The 17,491-nt window shown below is 39.3% G+C and overlaps 1 protein-coding gene across 1 annotated transcript in view; it reads right to left on the reverse strand.

The window, feature by feature from the left end:
• Nucleotides 1-56: 56 nt before the first annotated feature.
• TIMM23 (translocase of inner mitochondrial membrane 23) overlaps nt 57-17,491 on the reverse strand; it is an 18,920-nt gene continuing 1,485 nt past the window's right edge. Inside the window, exons 2-6 of the mRNA XM_009272628.1 lie at nt 15,769-15,862; nt 15,458-15,542; nt 13,017-13,075; nt 9,889-9,999; nt 57-722 (exon numbers count right to left, since the gene is read on the reverse strand). Coding sequence (XP_009270903.1) covers nt 607-722; nt 9,889-9,999; nt 13,017-13,075; nt 15,458-15,542; nt 15,769-15,862 — 465 coding nt within the window. The 3' untranslated portion in view covers nt 57-606. The remainder of the gene's footprint in view (nt 723-9,888; nt 10,000-13,016; nt 13,076-15,457; nt 15,543-15,768; nt 15,863-17,491) is intronic.

Consider the following 17,491-nt stretch of genomic DNA (forward strand, 5'->3'; position numbering starts at 1 on the left):
GATGCGGCACTTTTTTGTCTTATCAGCAGTAGGAACAGCAAAGCATAGAAACGGCATTGTGTAAGTACCACCCTTTTTATTAATGATGATGTCCCTTTTTACAGCTTATCCTGCGCTGCCAGAATAACAAGCCTTGCCCTGTGCCAGTCGCTACGTAAGGCTCCCGCTGGCTCCAGCTGGCCGGGTGATGCACGTTGAAAGACTGCAGTGAATAGCTCTATGGACACAGACTTTATTACGCAGCGCTGTCGCTGTAGTACACGCAACCGAACAAACCTGGTAGCGCAGCAGGTACAGCTATGGGACTTGAGCATGCCTCGTAGCTCTGGCCCAGGGCTAGCCTGTGAGCGTGTCAGGGAGACTCTATCTTGGTGGCCACTCTGCTCACTTGCAGGTCCAACAAATATTGCTGCCTCTCCAGCGACTGGCTGGCGGGAACGAAAGGGCCAGTCCAGCTACATGGTGTCAAGAGGTTCCTCCCAGCATAGCTTCCTTCAGTTTCACACTAATTGTAAATAAAATAGGAAGGGGCACCAGACAGATCTCGCAACTGATTTGATTGGTGACTATGCAAGCGTGTCCTCCGTCCAGCGCTGGCTGCCCTGCTCAGAGGGACTGCCGGGCTATGGAGCCCTTCATGTGCTCCCAGTTGTTATAGAGAGCGTAGAGGCCAGTAAGCGTCAGACCTGCAATACCACCTCGTGCTATCCCACGCACTCCACCTGAAAAAGAAAAACAGATTAAAACTCATTAAAGTTACATCCGAGGAAACGGTCAGCTACAGCAGCTTCCAAGAAGCTGTTCAAATCCAGAGGCATCTTAATGAAACACTGTTTTTCTTTTTTGAGTAACTTTCCAGAAGGGGTGCCTGTGCTAATTCTACCCACCCCTCAAACCTGCTGCCAGGCTCAAGAAAGGTCGTTCCTGATCCTGATGCTAATTCTGCTGGCATGACTTTCTCCCAAACTATGTTAGCACTACTGCCTGAGTGAACCACTACAGAACACTCAAAGCAAAGCTGGCTTTTCCCAAGTTCTACTTTATCTATTCCATCTGTCCACCACACAGGTGTTTACAGACAGATACAATCTCTTCCTGCTTTAAGAACGCCTCCGTTTAGGATTTCAGATGAGGAATAATAATCACATTCATCAGTTAGTTACAGTAACTAGATTTGGGGGAAGAAGAAAGGGCAGGAGAGAAATAAGTGAACACAACATCAGCTGATGTGGACATGACCTCGGGTGCCAGAGATTCATGAGGGCCATCACATGGAACTTAGCACAGCTTTTGTGTCTTTGGAATTTTAAAGCCTTTTGAAAAAAATCAAGAAGTAGAAGAAAGGGATCAACTGGCAAGAATTTACTAGGGCATACATTGAACAACTTTCTTTATTCTTACTATTATTAATTTTCAGAATTATCATCTTGCAATAGCAAAAATTGAGTCACAGGTGATTAAAAAATTTTTTTTTTTTTTTAATTTTTACTGCTCACTCAAGACTTGAAGATTCTGCAAGTTGCGAAGGTAAAAATACAGGGCAAGCTTGGCTAGTACCAGCAGCAAGCACACCTGTCTGGAGCTAGGACTCGGATGGCATCACAACTCCATTCCACCCATATGAGGGTCAGGGTGTACAGAGGCAGAAGTAGAGACTTCTGTTGCTTTTACTACACAGCAGAATGTTTCTATTCCTTGCTAGTAGAAAGTGCCTTGGTAAAGCTCCCGAAATGTACTATAAATGCACAGGAACACCTGAGAGTATGACCCTCAATACTAGGAAAACTTCACTGAGTTTGATTCTGCAATGTTTAACAATCCCAGCTGAAGCAAGTTAGATAATGTGTACAGTATATAGGACAAGGCCACTTTCCACTTACAGCTAGGTAAAACCTGCCTGCTTTGTTGGTAAAACTGACAGTGGAATTCAGGTTCCTCAAACTTGAAAAGAAATGCATCTCAATAATCAGTGATTATTATTTTTTTTCCATTATGAGTCATAAAGTTGTCTGACAGAATTGCACTTAGGCTTGTAGTGGGGCAAGAAGCTGTCGGCGTCAGCTAGACTGAGACTGCATTACCTGTGCTGCAAGATCAAATGGATTTCACTGGAGTTATTAAACCTACTCATGTTGCCCAGGCACGTAGTGAAACCAAGAAGCTGCAGAAGTGATAGCAGAAGTTGGACTCGGTACTAGAGGTCATCTCTAGCCATAGATTCTAGAAATTTCATTGCCAGACCAGCTGTGACGATTCAAGGGTTTTTTGGGATATAAGCCTAACCGAATTCACTGTTGAGAACTCAACAGCTCTAAGGAAAGCCATACTGACTATGTACCTACATGCCTAAATCAGGATTTAGGAATGCAAATGTAGACTTCTGTTTTTGATAATTCATCCTGAACTTGTTGCACAAAAAGCTTTTCACATAAAGGGGTTGCAGCTGGGTACACAGAACCAACCATGTGCAAGCAGTTTCTGGCAAAAAGCCACAGGTGAAATTTAAAGGACACTTTGTGCAAAACAAATATTTGAGATAATCTGTAAAAATACTAACTCCTCATTACTTTTGGGAAAAATGAATAAAACAGAGAGCTTGATTTTCTGCTGTTTATACTGTTACTTTTGGGAAAAATGAATAAAACATCAGAGAGCTTGATTTTCTGCTGTTTATACTAGGAAGCAATTGCTCACAGAAGAAGCCCCCAAAGAGGGCTCCTAACCGTTCTGGTGTACAGGGAAATGCATGAAACGGGGAACATCCTCATAGAACGCAACGCAGTACAGAGCTATGACTATTCCCGTAGACTCCTCCCTCAGCCCCCAGGTTCAATTCCTCCTTTCCCCTTAAAATCCTATTCTTCCTATGGAAGAAAGGTAGGTTGAAGGCTGATCAAGCCTGGTTCCAGATTCTGGGAAGTTAGGATTGTACAAGGTATCTTCTTTAATTTGGATAGCTGAGCTACTTTCCAGCATCCATGCAGACTTGGACACAGTGCTGCTAAGACGTACTGCTCCCAAAACAAAATAATGTTGTCATATTTTCGTGTGCTGAGGTCAGCCAGGTAAGGATGGCAGCTATGAATTCACTTACAAAGTGTCAACCACTGGGCCTAAAGATGTTTCAGTGGAAGTCTGTTTGACGAACAGGAACTAAACTTGTGCAGTTGGTATAGGTGCATTACTGACTTAGAAAAAATCCAATAGCAAAACACATAAGAAACATTTCTTACTGGATTCCCTACACCTCTGCTACAAAATTTTACCAGTAATTTGTTTTGTAGCAGTTGCACCTGGTTTCTGAATTATCCACAGTAATCACAAAAAAAGGGAGAGAAAAAACTTTCCTTTCCCTAACTGGTTACACTTGCATTTGAGTAAATACCTCCAGGTCTGTGGTAGACATCAAACAGTAATGCACTGCAGAATGCAGCTCAGTTGCTGGGCAGGAAATGTTAAACCCCCTGAGAAGATTACCTTGTTTAAAAAAAAATAAAATTCTCCACTCCCATCCCAGCTGTGTTTGCATGATAGAACACGTTCCCACCCCTCCTCTGCAATCACTCTCTGCAAGCCTCTGATACCAAGTCTGCCTTGACAAACCCTGCTAGAAATGTGGTCATAAGCCTCTAATCTTGCATGTCTGAGTAAGATAACTTAAAGTTCCAGCTGACAGCCATTTCTGAGAGCAGGTGTTTTGAGATCAGGCAACTTGCACAATAGTTGAGAAGCTGCTATGGGTTTCCAAAGACACATCTGATGCTCTCTAAATGAGAATTTAGTTCTCTGTCTGGCTTTAGCTGCTGCACACTTTCACTATACTGTCCCTCTTCCATGCATTTAAAATAGGCTGCAGAGTACACTATGCAATGACATACAGCATTCTAATAGCGTAGCTTTGCATTTCTTCATAGCGTGATCTACGCCCAACACTGAATTTGACTCACATAGTAGGTAAAACCATTATCTATATTGCATAACATGAGGACAAAATCTTCCATTTAAGACCTTACTGTCTCTATTTTCAGAATGTGTTACTCCACTATACTGGGATAGTTCCTGGGGTGTTTAAAGCAAGAACCATCCAACAGCAAACATTAGAAATACCTTAAGTGAAAACGCAGACCCACATATTGATGCCAAACAAAAGAAGTGTAATAGTTAAGTTGTAATTAGTTTTCTGTCTTCCAATCTCTCCCTCTCAGATATTCAGAATGCAAACAGTTTCTCTTCCTTTAGGGCCTCCAGGAACAAAAACATTTTTAAATAGCTTAAAGGGCTTGACTTTTCAAATGCACAAGGCAACCTCAGTTTTGTTCCAAATTCAAGCACGGTGGTAGCTAACCAGACCCTCTGAACCATCAGGCAGACATTTGTTTGAACATCTGTGGGTGGTCCTATGTCAATAGAAAATTCAAACAGATTCTTCCTGCCGCTCCACGGAGGTAATTTTATGAAATCTTGTAAGCGTGGGCAAAGTCTGTGGGTACAGAAACTACTGAGGAAACTGATAAACTTCTTTCTGGAAACAAGATGCATTTCAGAAAAGCATGTTCCACTTTCATACTGCTGCAGCTAAGACAGTATTGTGGTTAAAATACAGAAACAACAAAGCTTGAAACAGGGAAAATTTCCTGTAGTTACTGTGGTGTGAAGGCTAAATTAGAAAAACAGTAAGAGTTTACAATTTAATTTACAAGTTTGGAAGTATTAAAGCTGTTGAAATTACTCTGCAAAGGCTATTAAAATTCCCTGTTTTCATACTGAGTGAAAGCAGCAGCACCTGACTGCCAGGAGACTACCTCAGCTACTGTAAATGGCAGCAAGAACCCTGCAAATCCCTGCAGCGCCGAGAACTTAGATCACTGTTTCTGCTTAGCAGAGCTGGGCAGAAGGCAGCACTGCTTTCAGTGGCCACACATATTCTTAGACATTAGCCCTCAAGTAACAAAGAAAGCCTCAACAAGCTATTACTTGTAGTGCCTGCTTGTAGTTTGCCCTTATCTCTTTCTTATTTCAGACCTGAAACAAAATCCTTTCACTAAACACCATTTGATTAATAGTCCTATAGACTTGTTATGTTAAAAGCAGGTTTTAACAGAGGTTCTTAATTTCTAAAATGCCTGACAGCTCTGAACTTCAAAGTTCAGCAGCAAAGCCTTTACTTGCTTTTCTCCAAATAATGCAGAAAATTAAGATATCCCAGGGCCATACCTGCAGCAGTCTGCAGAAAGCTCCTCCTTCCCCCTCCCCACCAAACAGAAACAAGAAAAAAAACAACCCTGTCTGGCCCAAAGGAAAACACAGATTGAGCCTAAAGGGAAGAGGCTTTATAGCTCAAGAGGCAATTAGCTAACACAACTGCCCTGAGTTCCTACCCACTGAATGTCACAAAACCGATCTTTAGCTCTGGCCAGACTTTACTGCTAGCAATAAAACATTTAGCCCTTCTTAATTAATTCATAATGTATTGACTTTTCAGGGTTGTGTTCTGAGGTCTTAAAATGATAACTACTCTCTTCTGCTATTGCTAGCATGCAATTCCCTTCCCTTCAGATGCACACCATTTTACACCAAAATATGTAGCATCTATTGTGCAAAAAGCGTGAGACGCTCTATCTAGTATCGGGTTCCTACTGCACAGAACTAGAGTAAACAAAATAATTTAGTTTGTCCGAAGCATTACTTTACTTTTGTTCCTGTTTTCCCTAACCTCAAGAGGAAGAAAAAAAATACTAAGAAACAGAATATCTACAACCTGTGTAACCCTCAGATAAGAGGTAAAGGTTGTTTAACCTTTTTTGCTTACTGAAGTCTCTGTCAGGAATTTCAATGAGAAATTAATGGTGGTCACGCTGGGTCAGACCAAAGTCCCACCTAGCTCCGTATCTTTTTTCCCGAGTGATCAATCCTGCGTGCTTGAGGAGGAGTGCAAGATCCTCAGCCAGCTGTACCTTTGTGACATGATGACTGGAACCACATGCATTTTCACGGTGGGAGGGAATATTAGTGACACAGTGCACAATGACAATCATCTTTTTGATTTTTGCTACTTTCAGAGACTAATACAATTATGAGAAAACAAACTAAAGAGGCTTGATTTAGAAAAGAGGTTGAAAACGCATGCAAGAGGGCTAAAATGTTTGTTTTAAGATATGTTAGTATTTGTGCTTAGTAACTTTTATCAGAAAAAACTTGGCATAACAGATCATAATTTCTGCTTTTGCTTGAAGTTGAAGAATAAAGAATGGTATCTTACTAAATGGAAAAGCCATCCTCATGGACTTAGGATATCAGGCTCCCTTTTAGCAAAACTCAAACAGGATTGACTAAGTTGCAACATCATTTCTACTACATACGCCACTGGCAGAGGAACACAAAGGGTCTTCCTTCATCTGTCACTCAACTTCTACTCAGAACATTCAGTTTAAGCTGTGAGCTCAAAACGCAGCTTCCATGAAGTTGCAAGTCTAGTGTAACAAGTTAATACCGTACTCACATTGCTACATCTGGGCTGAAATCTAGTAAGTAATCTTAGTATTAAATTTCATTTCAAACAAATGTGAAAACTAGAGATCACTTTGGTCAAAGGGATCAACTAGTGGGCTGCTTCGAAGTTCCTCAAATTAGTTTTACTTTCAAACTGAATTCAACATCTGTTAACCTAAGCCATACAGTATGCCGAGACTGATTCCAGCTAACACTTGGTTTATAACGTCAAGTTAACAGTCTCTGACTCACTCCAAGAAGGACTATCAGAAGTCTTGGGGACTTAACTGCTTTAGTCACTTGCGGTGGGGAACTTTCAGGAACTAACGCGACTTCCAGTGAACAGAGGAGGGCTGAACTTGCACAGTCCTCACTTGCAGACTTTTGAATCTTCTCGCACACAAGCTGTGTGTTAAGTAGCCTTGCACAAAACCACTCACAATCCAATGGCTTTAGAACATGGGTATTCTGGAAAGCCTTTTTTGTTTGACTGCTGGCATTTTGGTAATGATTAACACCTCTACAAGGACAAATTGTGAAAACTGGGACCAGTTTGGGGCAACAAATCTCGCCTTCAAAAAGTCTTCCCACTATTTTTTTTCTCCTGTCCAGTCATCCCCCTCAGCAAAGGCTTAATCATTTGTTTCAGAAACTGAATCTAGGCTTTGCAGGGTACCCAAGAGTATTTTTCAGTGCAGCAGGGTTGCTGATACGACTCCTCCACCAGTGCTATGTTTAAACATGAACCAGAAAGTCATAATAAAAAACTTGCCATACTTTATAGTGCTATGTTTAAACATGAACCAGAAAGTCATAATAAAAAACCTGCCATACTTTATACAGTTTCTTCTTAAATACATTCCCAATCTCTTTACAAAACAGGAATGATGGAAGTGGGAAATCCGAGTGCTTGAACAGCACTGCCTCCAACTCTGTATCCACCCTTTGTGGATTACAGAACAGCCTTGATTTGAAATGGCGTGTTTGTGGGAGTTTCCAGCCAATACTAAAATATGGGGATTTATAACAGAAATGTCCCTGACGGCTTTCAAGTTTTCCTTTTTTGAGGCCAACACAACAAGGTGTTCCGTGTAACACAGGAAACGATTACAATCTCGATACACGTCACAGATGTGAACTGATCATTTGCATATGGTTTAAATATTCAAGATTTTTTTAGGTAAATATATATTTATGCTGGGTAAAGGCATAACTTAGAGGGAAGCTTTACCATGCAGAATTAGGAAGAGCATTCTGGCATAAGGTGACAGGAGAGGAAGCATGGGAGAAGCAGCAAGAGGGACAGAGCATGAAAGAAAAAAAGGAAAATAAGATTGGAATTAAATTCTTCAAACAGATGTGAATATCATCTTTTTCACTTCCAGAACTAATCCTTGACCTCTAAGGTCTACTGTGCCACTCAAATTTCCTGTATATGGTGAAAAAAGTATTTCTTTTGAGTTTCTGTGCACTACAGTTCATATGCACAACACATACTTGAAATACAATACTGTAATGAATACAGACTTTTTCACTACATTCACCTTTATCAGTGCTACTATTAGCTCCGTAGATCTTACGTTACAAAACGAAAGTCCCACTGTGCTCTGGTAGGAAAATTTTTTGTAGTGTCAGATGACTGCATGTGACTGGAGTAGTTATCCATGGTTGCACTGTGCCAAAAAAAGAGATTACACATAATGCCAGCTCTATACTGCTGAAAGGTAAGGGGGAAGCTTCTGCTGGAGTGTAGAGATGGCAGTTCTCCTCCTTAATGACAAATGCCTACAGAAAATGTAAGACTTCTATACTGCTGCCCTATCCAGCTGTTGTTGGCAATCTGGCATATCACTCATGAAATCCCAAATAAGCAGTTGATTACGAGAGCTACGTGCTCTTGCAAGGTTAAGTGCACAAGCCAGTATTTATGAAGGCTGCTCAAGCCAATTATTTCTGGTTTCAATTAGTCTAGGCCAACAGGACAGTAAGACTTCTCAAACTGTTTTGCCCCATATATAAAGCTGGCCTTCAGGAACACTTCTAAGATGCTGATGCTCAGTTACATATGTGAAAGTACGTAGGTTAATTCTAGAATTATCTCCTCAGTAAAATCCAGGTGAATCATAGAGACAAACCTTCACTGAGGTACTTAAAACTTATACTTTTTTCCTGTGGTAATGTCAATCTGTGGCACCAGTAGTCCTATAAAAAAGATGATCCCTCCAATTGTTGAGTTTGGAATATGTGTTAACAGGCGTTTTGCTGATGAAGCTCAGACCCTCTCTTCTGCAAACAATTCAGTATGCATCAGCAAACTAACCTTAAATCCATGCTGTTCTCAAATAACATTGTTGGTTTTGACCACTACACAAAGACTAGAGTCCTATGACAAGACAACAGTTTCACAAACAGCTAAGTAATAACTTTATAAATATATTAGTTTCTTTCTGCATACTTTAATGACTGAATTTGTAAAACTGGTTTACCAAAATCTTTTGTCTTAAGGAAAAAAAAAAAAAGGATCCATGTTAAATTTGAATTCCTGATTTTCACTTTCTTGAGAGTGAATTTTTTATTAACGCTTATTTGGAAAGTAATTTTGCCTTACACTCTATTTAGGATTGTACCGGATGAATACCACTGTTTCATTTATGCTTAGAGAAGGTAATCTCATTTTAGTATTTCTAGTTACTGTTGCTTAACCTCAGAAGTCAACAGCATCAATTTAAGCTTTTTCCTTTTTGGCATTATAAAAAATAATTTCAACTAGCTGAAAAAAGACACCTAATTGCATTGCATCTAGCAGATAACTGAGACCTATTAGTTCAATATCCCCTAACCCACACATTGTTTTTCATACAGCTAAGGGTACTTAAGGAAAACGTGCGTTTACAAAAAAAAAAAAATCCAGCTGAATTAAAGTGGATTCTTTCCAACTTGCACAGGACTAAAAATAATCATGACAGCCAAATTATGTCTGTTATACACTGAATAAACACTCAAATGTTTACTCAGATTTATAGTTAGATTGTATCAAATACATACTCAGCTCATTCTTAGCCATGTTTTTCAGGTGTAGCAGGAATAAAACCAATAGTTTCTCAAGTCCATGAGTGGATGCAGGCAAATGGGAACTACCTTCCAAAGTGAAGGGGGGCGGGCGGGGGGAGGAATACACAGAACACAGCGTGACTGCATCAAGGTGAAAATTATCACAAGTGATTCACATGCTAGTACCTGGAGCTGCAAAAAACCTACATTCTAGTTCTATGTTCCTAGTGTACCATTTTTACACTGCCAATTTTCAGAGCAGGATAGTATTTAGTAAAAGTAATGAGAATCCTGATAACTGGGATAAAGCACAAGAAGAGGAAAACTAGAAACATTTTGCTACTCTACCAGTGCTTTTGTATAGCATTCCTGTCAAGGTTCCAGCAGCTATGGTGTTCAGGTCATCTTCTGCACCTCGTGTTTTTTCAATGATGACTCCGAACGCACTGTAAAGTAGAGCTGGGAAAGAAAAACATATTAAAAAAATTCAAGTTAAAACTCCCATTCTCTGAGACATAAGGCTTAGGATCCAGGCTCAGTGTAACTATTTAGACTATGCTTCCTGAAGCACAGATTTTCTGTTTATTTAAAGGGGGGGAAATCCTCTGCCAAATCCTGTCTTTGGTGGTTTTTTCCAGACCTATTTCTACAGATAATTTTTCTTTCTCTAGCTATAGTTTGGTTATAAAGTAGCGTTCTTCATGACATCTGGTACTGCCTCAAGACACAATAAATATGTGATATAAAGCACTGACTGAAGTTTAAGCCCATTTTGCTAGTTCAGAAAACTTTTGAGGGTTTAACTTTGTACTGGCAGGCTTCATACTGTCTTCTGTGGATGGCATGAAATGAAACTCAACAACACTTTCTAGGTAGCAGAGAAAATTGTTGCCCACATGTGACCGAGATGAAATGCAAGTTAAGTGCAGCATTCAGATCGTGTTGTCAAGGGCTGGAGTACAATGGGCTACATTTCCCTTATAAATGACCGTTAGATTGCTTGGGATTTGACATTTACAGCTGCTTCACCTCTGTCTACATATGAAAACTTTGTCCCCAAAGGGCCTTGTGCTTTGGGAGAACTTTGGAGACTGTCCCGGAAAGGGTTAGAAAGAGAAATGCACGGGTTTTTAGGATGGATGTATATATAATCTATGCACTTTGATGAAGGGAGAAGGCAGCCCCATCCTCACCCCTCATGTATAATCATATTTCATGCTGACAAAGAACAGCAGAGTATGTCATCATTTTAAGTGATAAAGACACCATGCCACTTTAATTCATCCCTTGTCCTCCAAGAATTTGAAATCTTTACTTCTGCTAAAAAGCATGTAAATCCTTCAGAAGCAACCATATTAATGCTGAACGGTAGCATCTTTCTCCATGCAGCATAAGCAATGGTATTTTACCTTGTCCTAGTAGCATGTAGTGTTAACAATGAGGGGAAGGAAGAGCTGAATCCAACAACACATTTAAAAATAGTTTAACACAGATGTTGCTACCTCTGTTCAGGAACAGAGTGACAAAAATTGTCAGCGGTGACAAAAGGAATCTTTGAGGCACAGAAATGCTGCACAAGTGAAATAAGATGCAAAAATACTTCAGCTCCTTGAAAGGAACTTCTCTGGTAGCTAGGACAAGGCAGAGCTATACCAAATCCCAAAATATCAATTTCTGCTTCGCTCTGTGACTTGGGAGGCCGTATTTTATAAGAAAAATAACAATTTGTTACTGGAATGCACAAGTACTTTCTTGAGTAATCTTTCTTCAAACACAGCTGAAAAAAACTGTTAATGTGTCACTTAACCTGGAACCTTGAACTGCAGTGTGCCTGCATCTCGGTTTTCAGACATGTTTTGATTAGATTTGGAACAGAAAATAAGAAAAGGGGGAAAAAAAAAAAACCCAAACCAAAACAACATCCCACCGTAAAACTTGCTAGGCAATATGCATCTCTTATGAAAGGTGCCATTCTCACTGTAGTTCAGAATCCCATCTCTAACCATGGCCTCTGTATTATGCCTCAAAAGCTGATGTCCGAGTTAAATGGCAAGCTAATCTACTCTTTAGAAATAAGACTGAAACAAAATGTAATAAATGCAACAGCCTGTGTTTTGATCCATTTTTCAAAATTCAAATATATGCAGACTGGGTTATAACATGATGTAATCTCTGTTTTAAATAGTGCTAATTTCTCTTCTATTACCACTTTACGGGGCAATGAGTTCCATCATTAAACTCCTTCAAAATAATTGCATCAGTTTTGGATTTCACCTTTCAAAGTAACCGAGCACCCTTTGCTCTTTTAAGATTGGGGGAGGGGGAAGAAGCCAAAGAGCTTGTATTCTCTAGGGCATTAGTTACTCCACTGACTTTTACGAAATCATCTGAAGTTGTTTTTCTGAGGCAACTGATGTGATTTTTATTTCCTGCCCCTCCCCCCCGCCTCCTCCCCACCTCAGTTCACAGAAGTTTTCTCACACATCAGGCTTTTGATCATTTTCCTTTCTCTTTTTTCTAACCCATGTTAGTTATAAGCAACATTTAGATTTAACGTGGGTGGTATCATATGCGATTTTTCTAGCTAAGCTACCATCATAAAAGGATAAATCTTTGTACTCGCTATGACATTTCTTCTACAGATAACCATTTTGTTGACTCTTCAACTGGAAACAGACATCAGGCAGTTGCTCACATGACCACTGAGTCTCTTCTTAGGTTATTAAAGTTATTTCAGAAGTATTTAATTATAAATTGTATATTAACTGGAACTTATTAACACTTTTACGAAATCATCTGAAGTTGTTTTTCTGAGGCAACTGATGTGATTTTTATTTCCTGCCCCTCCCCCCCGCCTCCTCCCCACCTCAGTTCACAGAAGTTTTCTCACACATCAGGCTTTTGATCATTTTCCTTTCTCTTTTTTCTAACCCATATTAGTTATAAGCAACATTTAGATTTAACGTGGGTGGTATCATATGCGATTTTTCTAGCTAAGCTACCATCATAAAAGGATAAATCTTTGTACTCGCTATGACATTTCTTCTACAGATAACCATTTTGTTGACTCTTCAACTGGAAACAGACATCAGGCAGTTGCTCACATGACCACTGAGTCTCTTCTTAGGTTATTAAAGTTATTTCAGAAGTATTCAATTATAAATTGTAAATTAACTGGAACTTATTAACAAGTAAGCATTACCTATAATTTGCAGTTATTCCATAGCTAGAGTTCTTGTTTGTAATACATTAAGAATTTGGGGTTTTCATTACAGGCTTTTGGCTACTTACGCTTCAAAGCCTATTTTAGCAGTTAATTTCTTTTTCAATGTCTACTGAAATGCCCTCATGTCCAAAAGAAAAAAACCTGCAGTTTTTCCTGATGGATTTCATAATGAATATTTAGAGAATACACTTTGCCATCGAACAGTTACATCTTTAAACTGTTTTTCTTACAAAATAATGAGTTTACTTACCCAGAGATCCCAGAGTGTTAGCCCATAATGCTCCTTGCCTTGTCACCATATTTAGAATTCTATAAAGGAGTTAAAAAGATATTAAAACTTTAGCTCTCTGTGTTTACACTGAGGCAGTGTTTATGATAGGTGTAATGTGTTTACACTATACATTTGATTAATAAAACTGGAATAACGAACCTAAAGCCCTTCAAAACAGAACAGTAAGGAAAAGCACACAGCTTGGTGATACATAATCTGCTCTACCACGCATACTACAAATAGTAATGTGTGCAATACTGAAAGCAAATATTTCGTCCTGTCAAGTCTGAAGAAAATCTTTCTCTCTTTTCAAGTCAAACTTGCACCTTACCAAGAATCCAATCTCTTTCCTTCAAATGACTTTCCAACCGTAGTTGATAAGTGTTCCTGACACGGTGACTACACATAGCTACTGAGAATGACTGATACACTTACGCTGACTTAACTGGGTAAAAGAGCTCCAAGAAAGCTAGAGTGCTCTTCTAGAAGGTGCAAGCAATACAGGGACCACGTGTCAGGGAGCATGGTGATGCCTGAACAAATGGGGTGGGTATCAAAAGCAAATCTAAACCATAGCAAGTCAGGAAGAAAAGAGGCAATCTTTCGCACTTCCAGTTGTCAAACTTGGCACCCAACAAAAGGTAAAGTACCCTGAGTGTTTCCGTATGTATGCTTCCGGACTAGCACTAAAGAGGGAAAGCAAATCTTCAGCGCACTCTCAGGGAAGCACAGTGCCACTTCTTTTTGGCATCAGCTGCCTCCAGAACGGTGACAACAGCAGCCAGAAGAAATGACTGATCTTTATCTCCCAGCAGTGTAACACTATCACAGGCACAGTACTGCTCTGGACAGCTGACTACCACTGGAACTTAGTTTGTCATTTAACGCAATGAAAGTGTCACACATTATGTTCCTTCTGACTTGAGTTCATTTTCCACTATTTTTCCTTTTTTATAACTTTCATTAGGAGACACAGGCCATTACTGAATATGGTTAGGTAATGAACTAAACAATAATGGAAAACTTCATTTTTGAAACGAGAAAAAAATATCCAAGAGGCTAGGGTATTGACAATCTCCACCCAATTACAACCCCCACCCCCATTTTGTTAACGTTACATTAATTCTGAATTGATGAGAAAATTCGTCATTTTCATAACCATGACATACTGTGAGGTATTCAACAGGGGATTACCAGCAAAATTCAAATTCCTTAAAAAAAAAATTATCTGTGTACATTAAGGATAAATTTGAAGGAAATCTAGCTAGGCAAGTCTTTTCCCTGCATCTGATTAGGAAAACATGGAACTTAATACACTGTTTCAAGGTGATGACCTTCAACAGGCCTTTTCCCTTGAAGGGCAAGGACTAACAGCAGCATGTGCACTGCCTGCCACCTGCTGGGCTCGACCCATCAAAGTTCGTGCTTAACAACATGTTTTTGTCTGACTCAGCTCATTCCAAATACCTGAAACACAATTCTGTTCACCTAGAACATTACGGAAGAGTCATAATTAAGTCGGGAATACTTTGGTTCTATCTTTAATTCTAGAGATGGTCATGAAGGGGATGAAGAATACAGAAACAATATTTTTAAAAGGAGCAGAGCCAGTATAAACTGTACTAGGAAAGTTAAATTCCTCCTCTAAAATTTCCTTTTCCCAAAGTATTCTGGGAGAGTGAAAATGGTTTCCTCCAGCTATTTCACTCCTCTGCTTTCCTATGTCTCCTTCACAGGCACTTAATTTTTCTTTTAGTTATGTCTAAACTACCAATAATTCTAGAAGGAGAAGCATACTGCAGGAAAAAAAATGCATTCCTATCTTTACTGCGTTCTTTGAAACAATCAGGTAAGGTGAAGACACGGGAATGCCATGGGTGTTCATGGACACTGTAAGCTAGAACAACTTCCACCATGCAACACTTGCTCAGCAGCATGCACCTAATGTCATCCCTAATGCAAATCCAGGCAGGCCCAGCTTCTGCATTTTAATCTCTTCCCGGTTTGGAAAGTTTGGGAAAGAAGAGAGAACTCGCTCTCAGATAAATCACAGCAAAAAATAGCTCAAACCAAGTCATGCTTCTTCTGGGAATACTTCAACATATAAACCCACTGTTTTGACTTTGAAGTAGATTTCTAGTAAATATCAGAGTAGTAATTTATTCACAAATATTTAAGGTAAGTCAGAGGACATACCAATTGTCACTAAAGGAAAAGCAAAACACTTGAACTGAACATTCTTGTAACTAACAGCACTTCATAACTTGATGAAGACAAACACCGACTCTCATTTGTCCCCACCAAAAATACAAAAATAGATTTATCTTTGCAGTATATTCAGATCTAACTTTGTACAAGCTGGAAGAAACAACTCTGTCACTAAGGTGTACTTTTTTTTTTTTCCCAGATTAAAGACTGACTGTACGTTTCTAGGTTTTGACCACACCATATTCTGCGTCTCCTTCAAGCCAAGTCGCAAACCATTCAGCGCACCAAATGCTGCCCCTAGTTAGCATAATATCAGTTATTACTTTTTAAGAAGAAGAAAAAGGAACAAAAAGAACAGTACTAGAAGCAACTACTGAGAATAGACTTCAGCGTATAGACTGAAGTCAAATAGCTGTTTATGTAAGACTAGATTGCAGAACACGACATTTACAGTCTCGTCAAGTACTGTAGTACAGAGGTGTTACCTGGACAGCTGGGAAAAGTGAAAAACACAACCACCTACCTGTCATACAGCATCCTCCAATGGTAAAAAAGGCCAGCTCAAATCTGCCTCGAGTTTTGTTGGCTCCTGTGGGCAAGATAAACTCATCTGTATCCTGGGGGAAAACAAAACAAAACAAACACCTTTGTATTTTCCAAGTGTACCTGCTTCAAAATGTAGGCCATGCTAAAATCTTTTCTTTAATCCATACAATGAACTAAAGAAAAAACAGATACAACCAGCGTTGCTGGAAAACTCTTATCTACACTAGCACAGAGATGGAATATACTACGTGTATACTTTAATATGAATGAAAAAAAGACTTTAAAAAGATAAACTGACCGAGAACTACTTTTTTTCCTAGCTGTCCTAACTTTTTATAAATTACATCAGGCAGCCAAGGAACTCATATTGTGTGGGTTGTTGGTTTGTTTGTTTCTTTTTTTAAAAATGACTATTTGCTTAATTATTTATTATATCTTGCAGCAGGCAATACAAGACTCACTGCCCTCTAAAAACCTTCCTGTTGTCTGATTATGCAGCACTGTTTCCTCACTGAGCAACCTATACTGATGCAGTAATGCATTAAGGTTTCCCACTACTCTTGACACTAAAGAAAAACTGCCTTTGTACCAAAAGAAGTATTTCCTTGCACTGAAATAAGTGACCTATTTTGAAGACCTGAAAAAAGCAAGGAATACATTCAAAACTAGTGATGATCAGGCATGAAATACGCGAGGTTGGTAGTTTTTAAACTTGTGCATCTTTCCAGATAGACCAGGATCAAAATGTAAGATTCTCAACAATAAGGCTGACTTTCTCGCTGCATTCTGAAAGCAAATGGATGGCCTTTAAACACAGGAGACCCTCACCCCTCCACGCGCACCTTCACAGACAAATCAATTTTAAAGGCTAATAATTAAAGTTCTTGTATTTTAAAATATTAGCTACGTCTTTTTCCTCGAATTTTTAGAATCACAGAATGGTTAAGGTTGCAAGGGACCTGCGGAGACTGTTTAGCGCAACACCCTTGCTCAAAGCAGGGTCAGCTAGTGCTGGTTGCTCAGGGCCATGCCCGGGTTTTGCGCGTCTCCACGGATGGAGACCCCACAGCTTGTCTGGGCAACTTCTTCAAGTAAAAAAAAAAAATTTCTCACATTTAAATGGAATTCCCTTTTATTTCAATATACTTGTTAGTGCTAAACATAAAGAGCAGTGAAATGTTACAACACAAATTGTAGCCTCTACTGTTACATCAATAGGTATTTTTAGAACTGTTTTATAATGCCAATACCGTCTTTTCTTCTAAAGCAAGCTTTTTTTTTTTAGAAAAAAAATTATTTATATACACACACTTTGTTCCAAAAACTCTGTTATACCATTTTTAACACCAACATGTTCCCAGATATACTGTGCTAACTAAACAGGACAACTTTAGAGGGTATTTTCGGAAGAGGTCTAAATAATCACTTAGCATTTTTTCAACCACTCAACAACAGCAGGCAAGATAATCATGCTAGTGAATCAACTTCAAACAGAGGCATATCCCCTGTTTTCTACCATTACGGCAATGTTACGTTGTAATCTTGACTACAACAGCTTCTAGTGAAAGAGAAATATAAAAACCAGCCCCCGGAACTGCATTCAGAGCTTTCCAAATACAAAAGAAGCAGTGACCCAGTGTACCATGAAACAAAAGGCACACAGATTAGCAGATACTATACAACTGTTGACCTTCTAAGAA

Source organism: Aptenodytes forsteri, unplaced genomic scaffold, assembly GCF_000699145.1.
Source record: "Aptenodytes forsteri isolate BGI_AS27 unplaced genomic scaffold, ASM69914v1 Scaffold106, whole genome shotgun sequence".
Lineage (NCBI taxonomy): Eukaryota > Metazoa > Chordata > Aves > Sphenisciformes > Spheniscidae > Aptenodytes > Aptenodytes forsteri.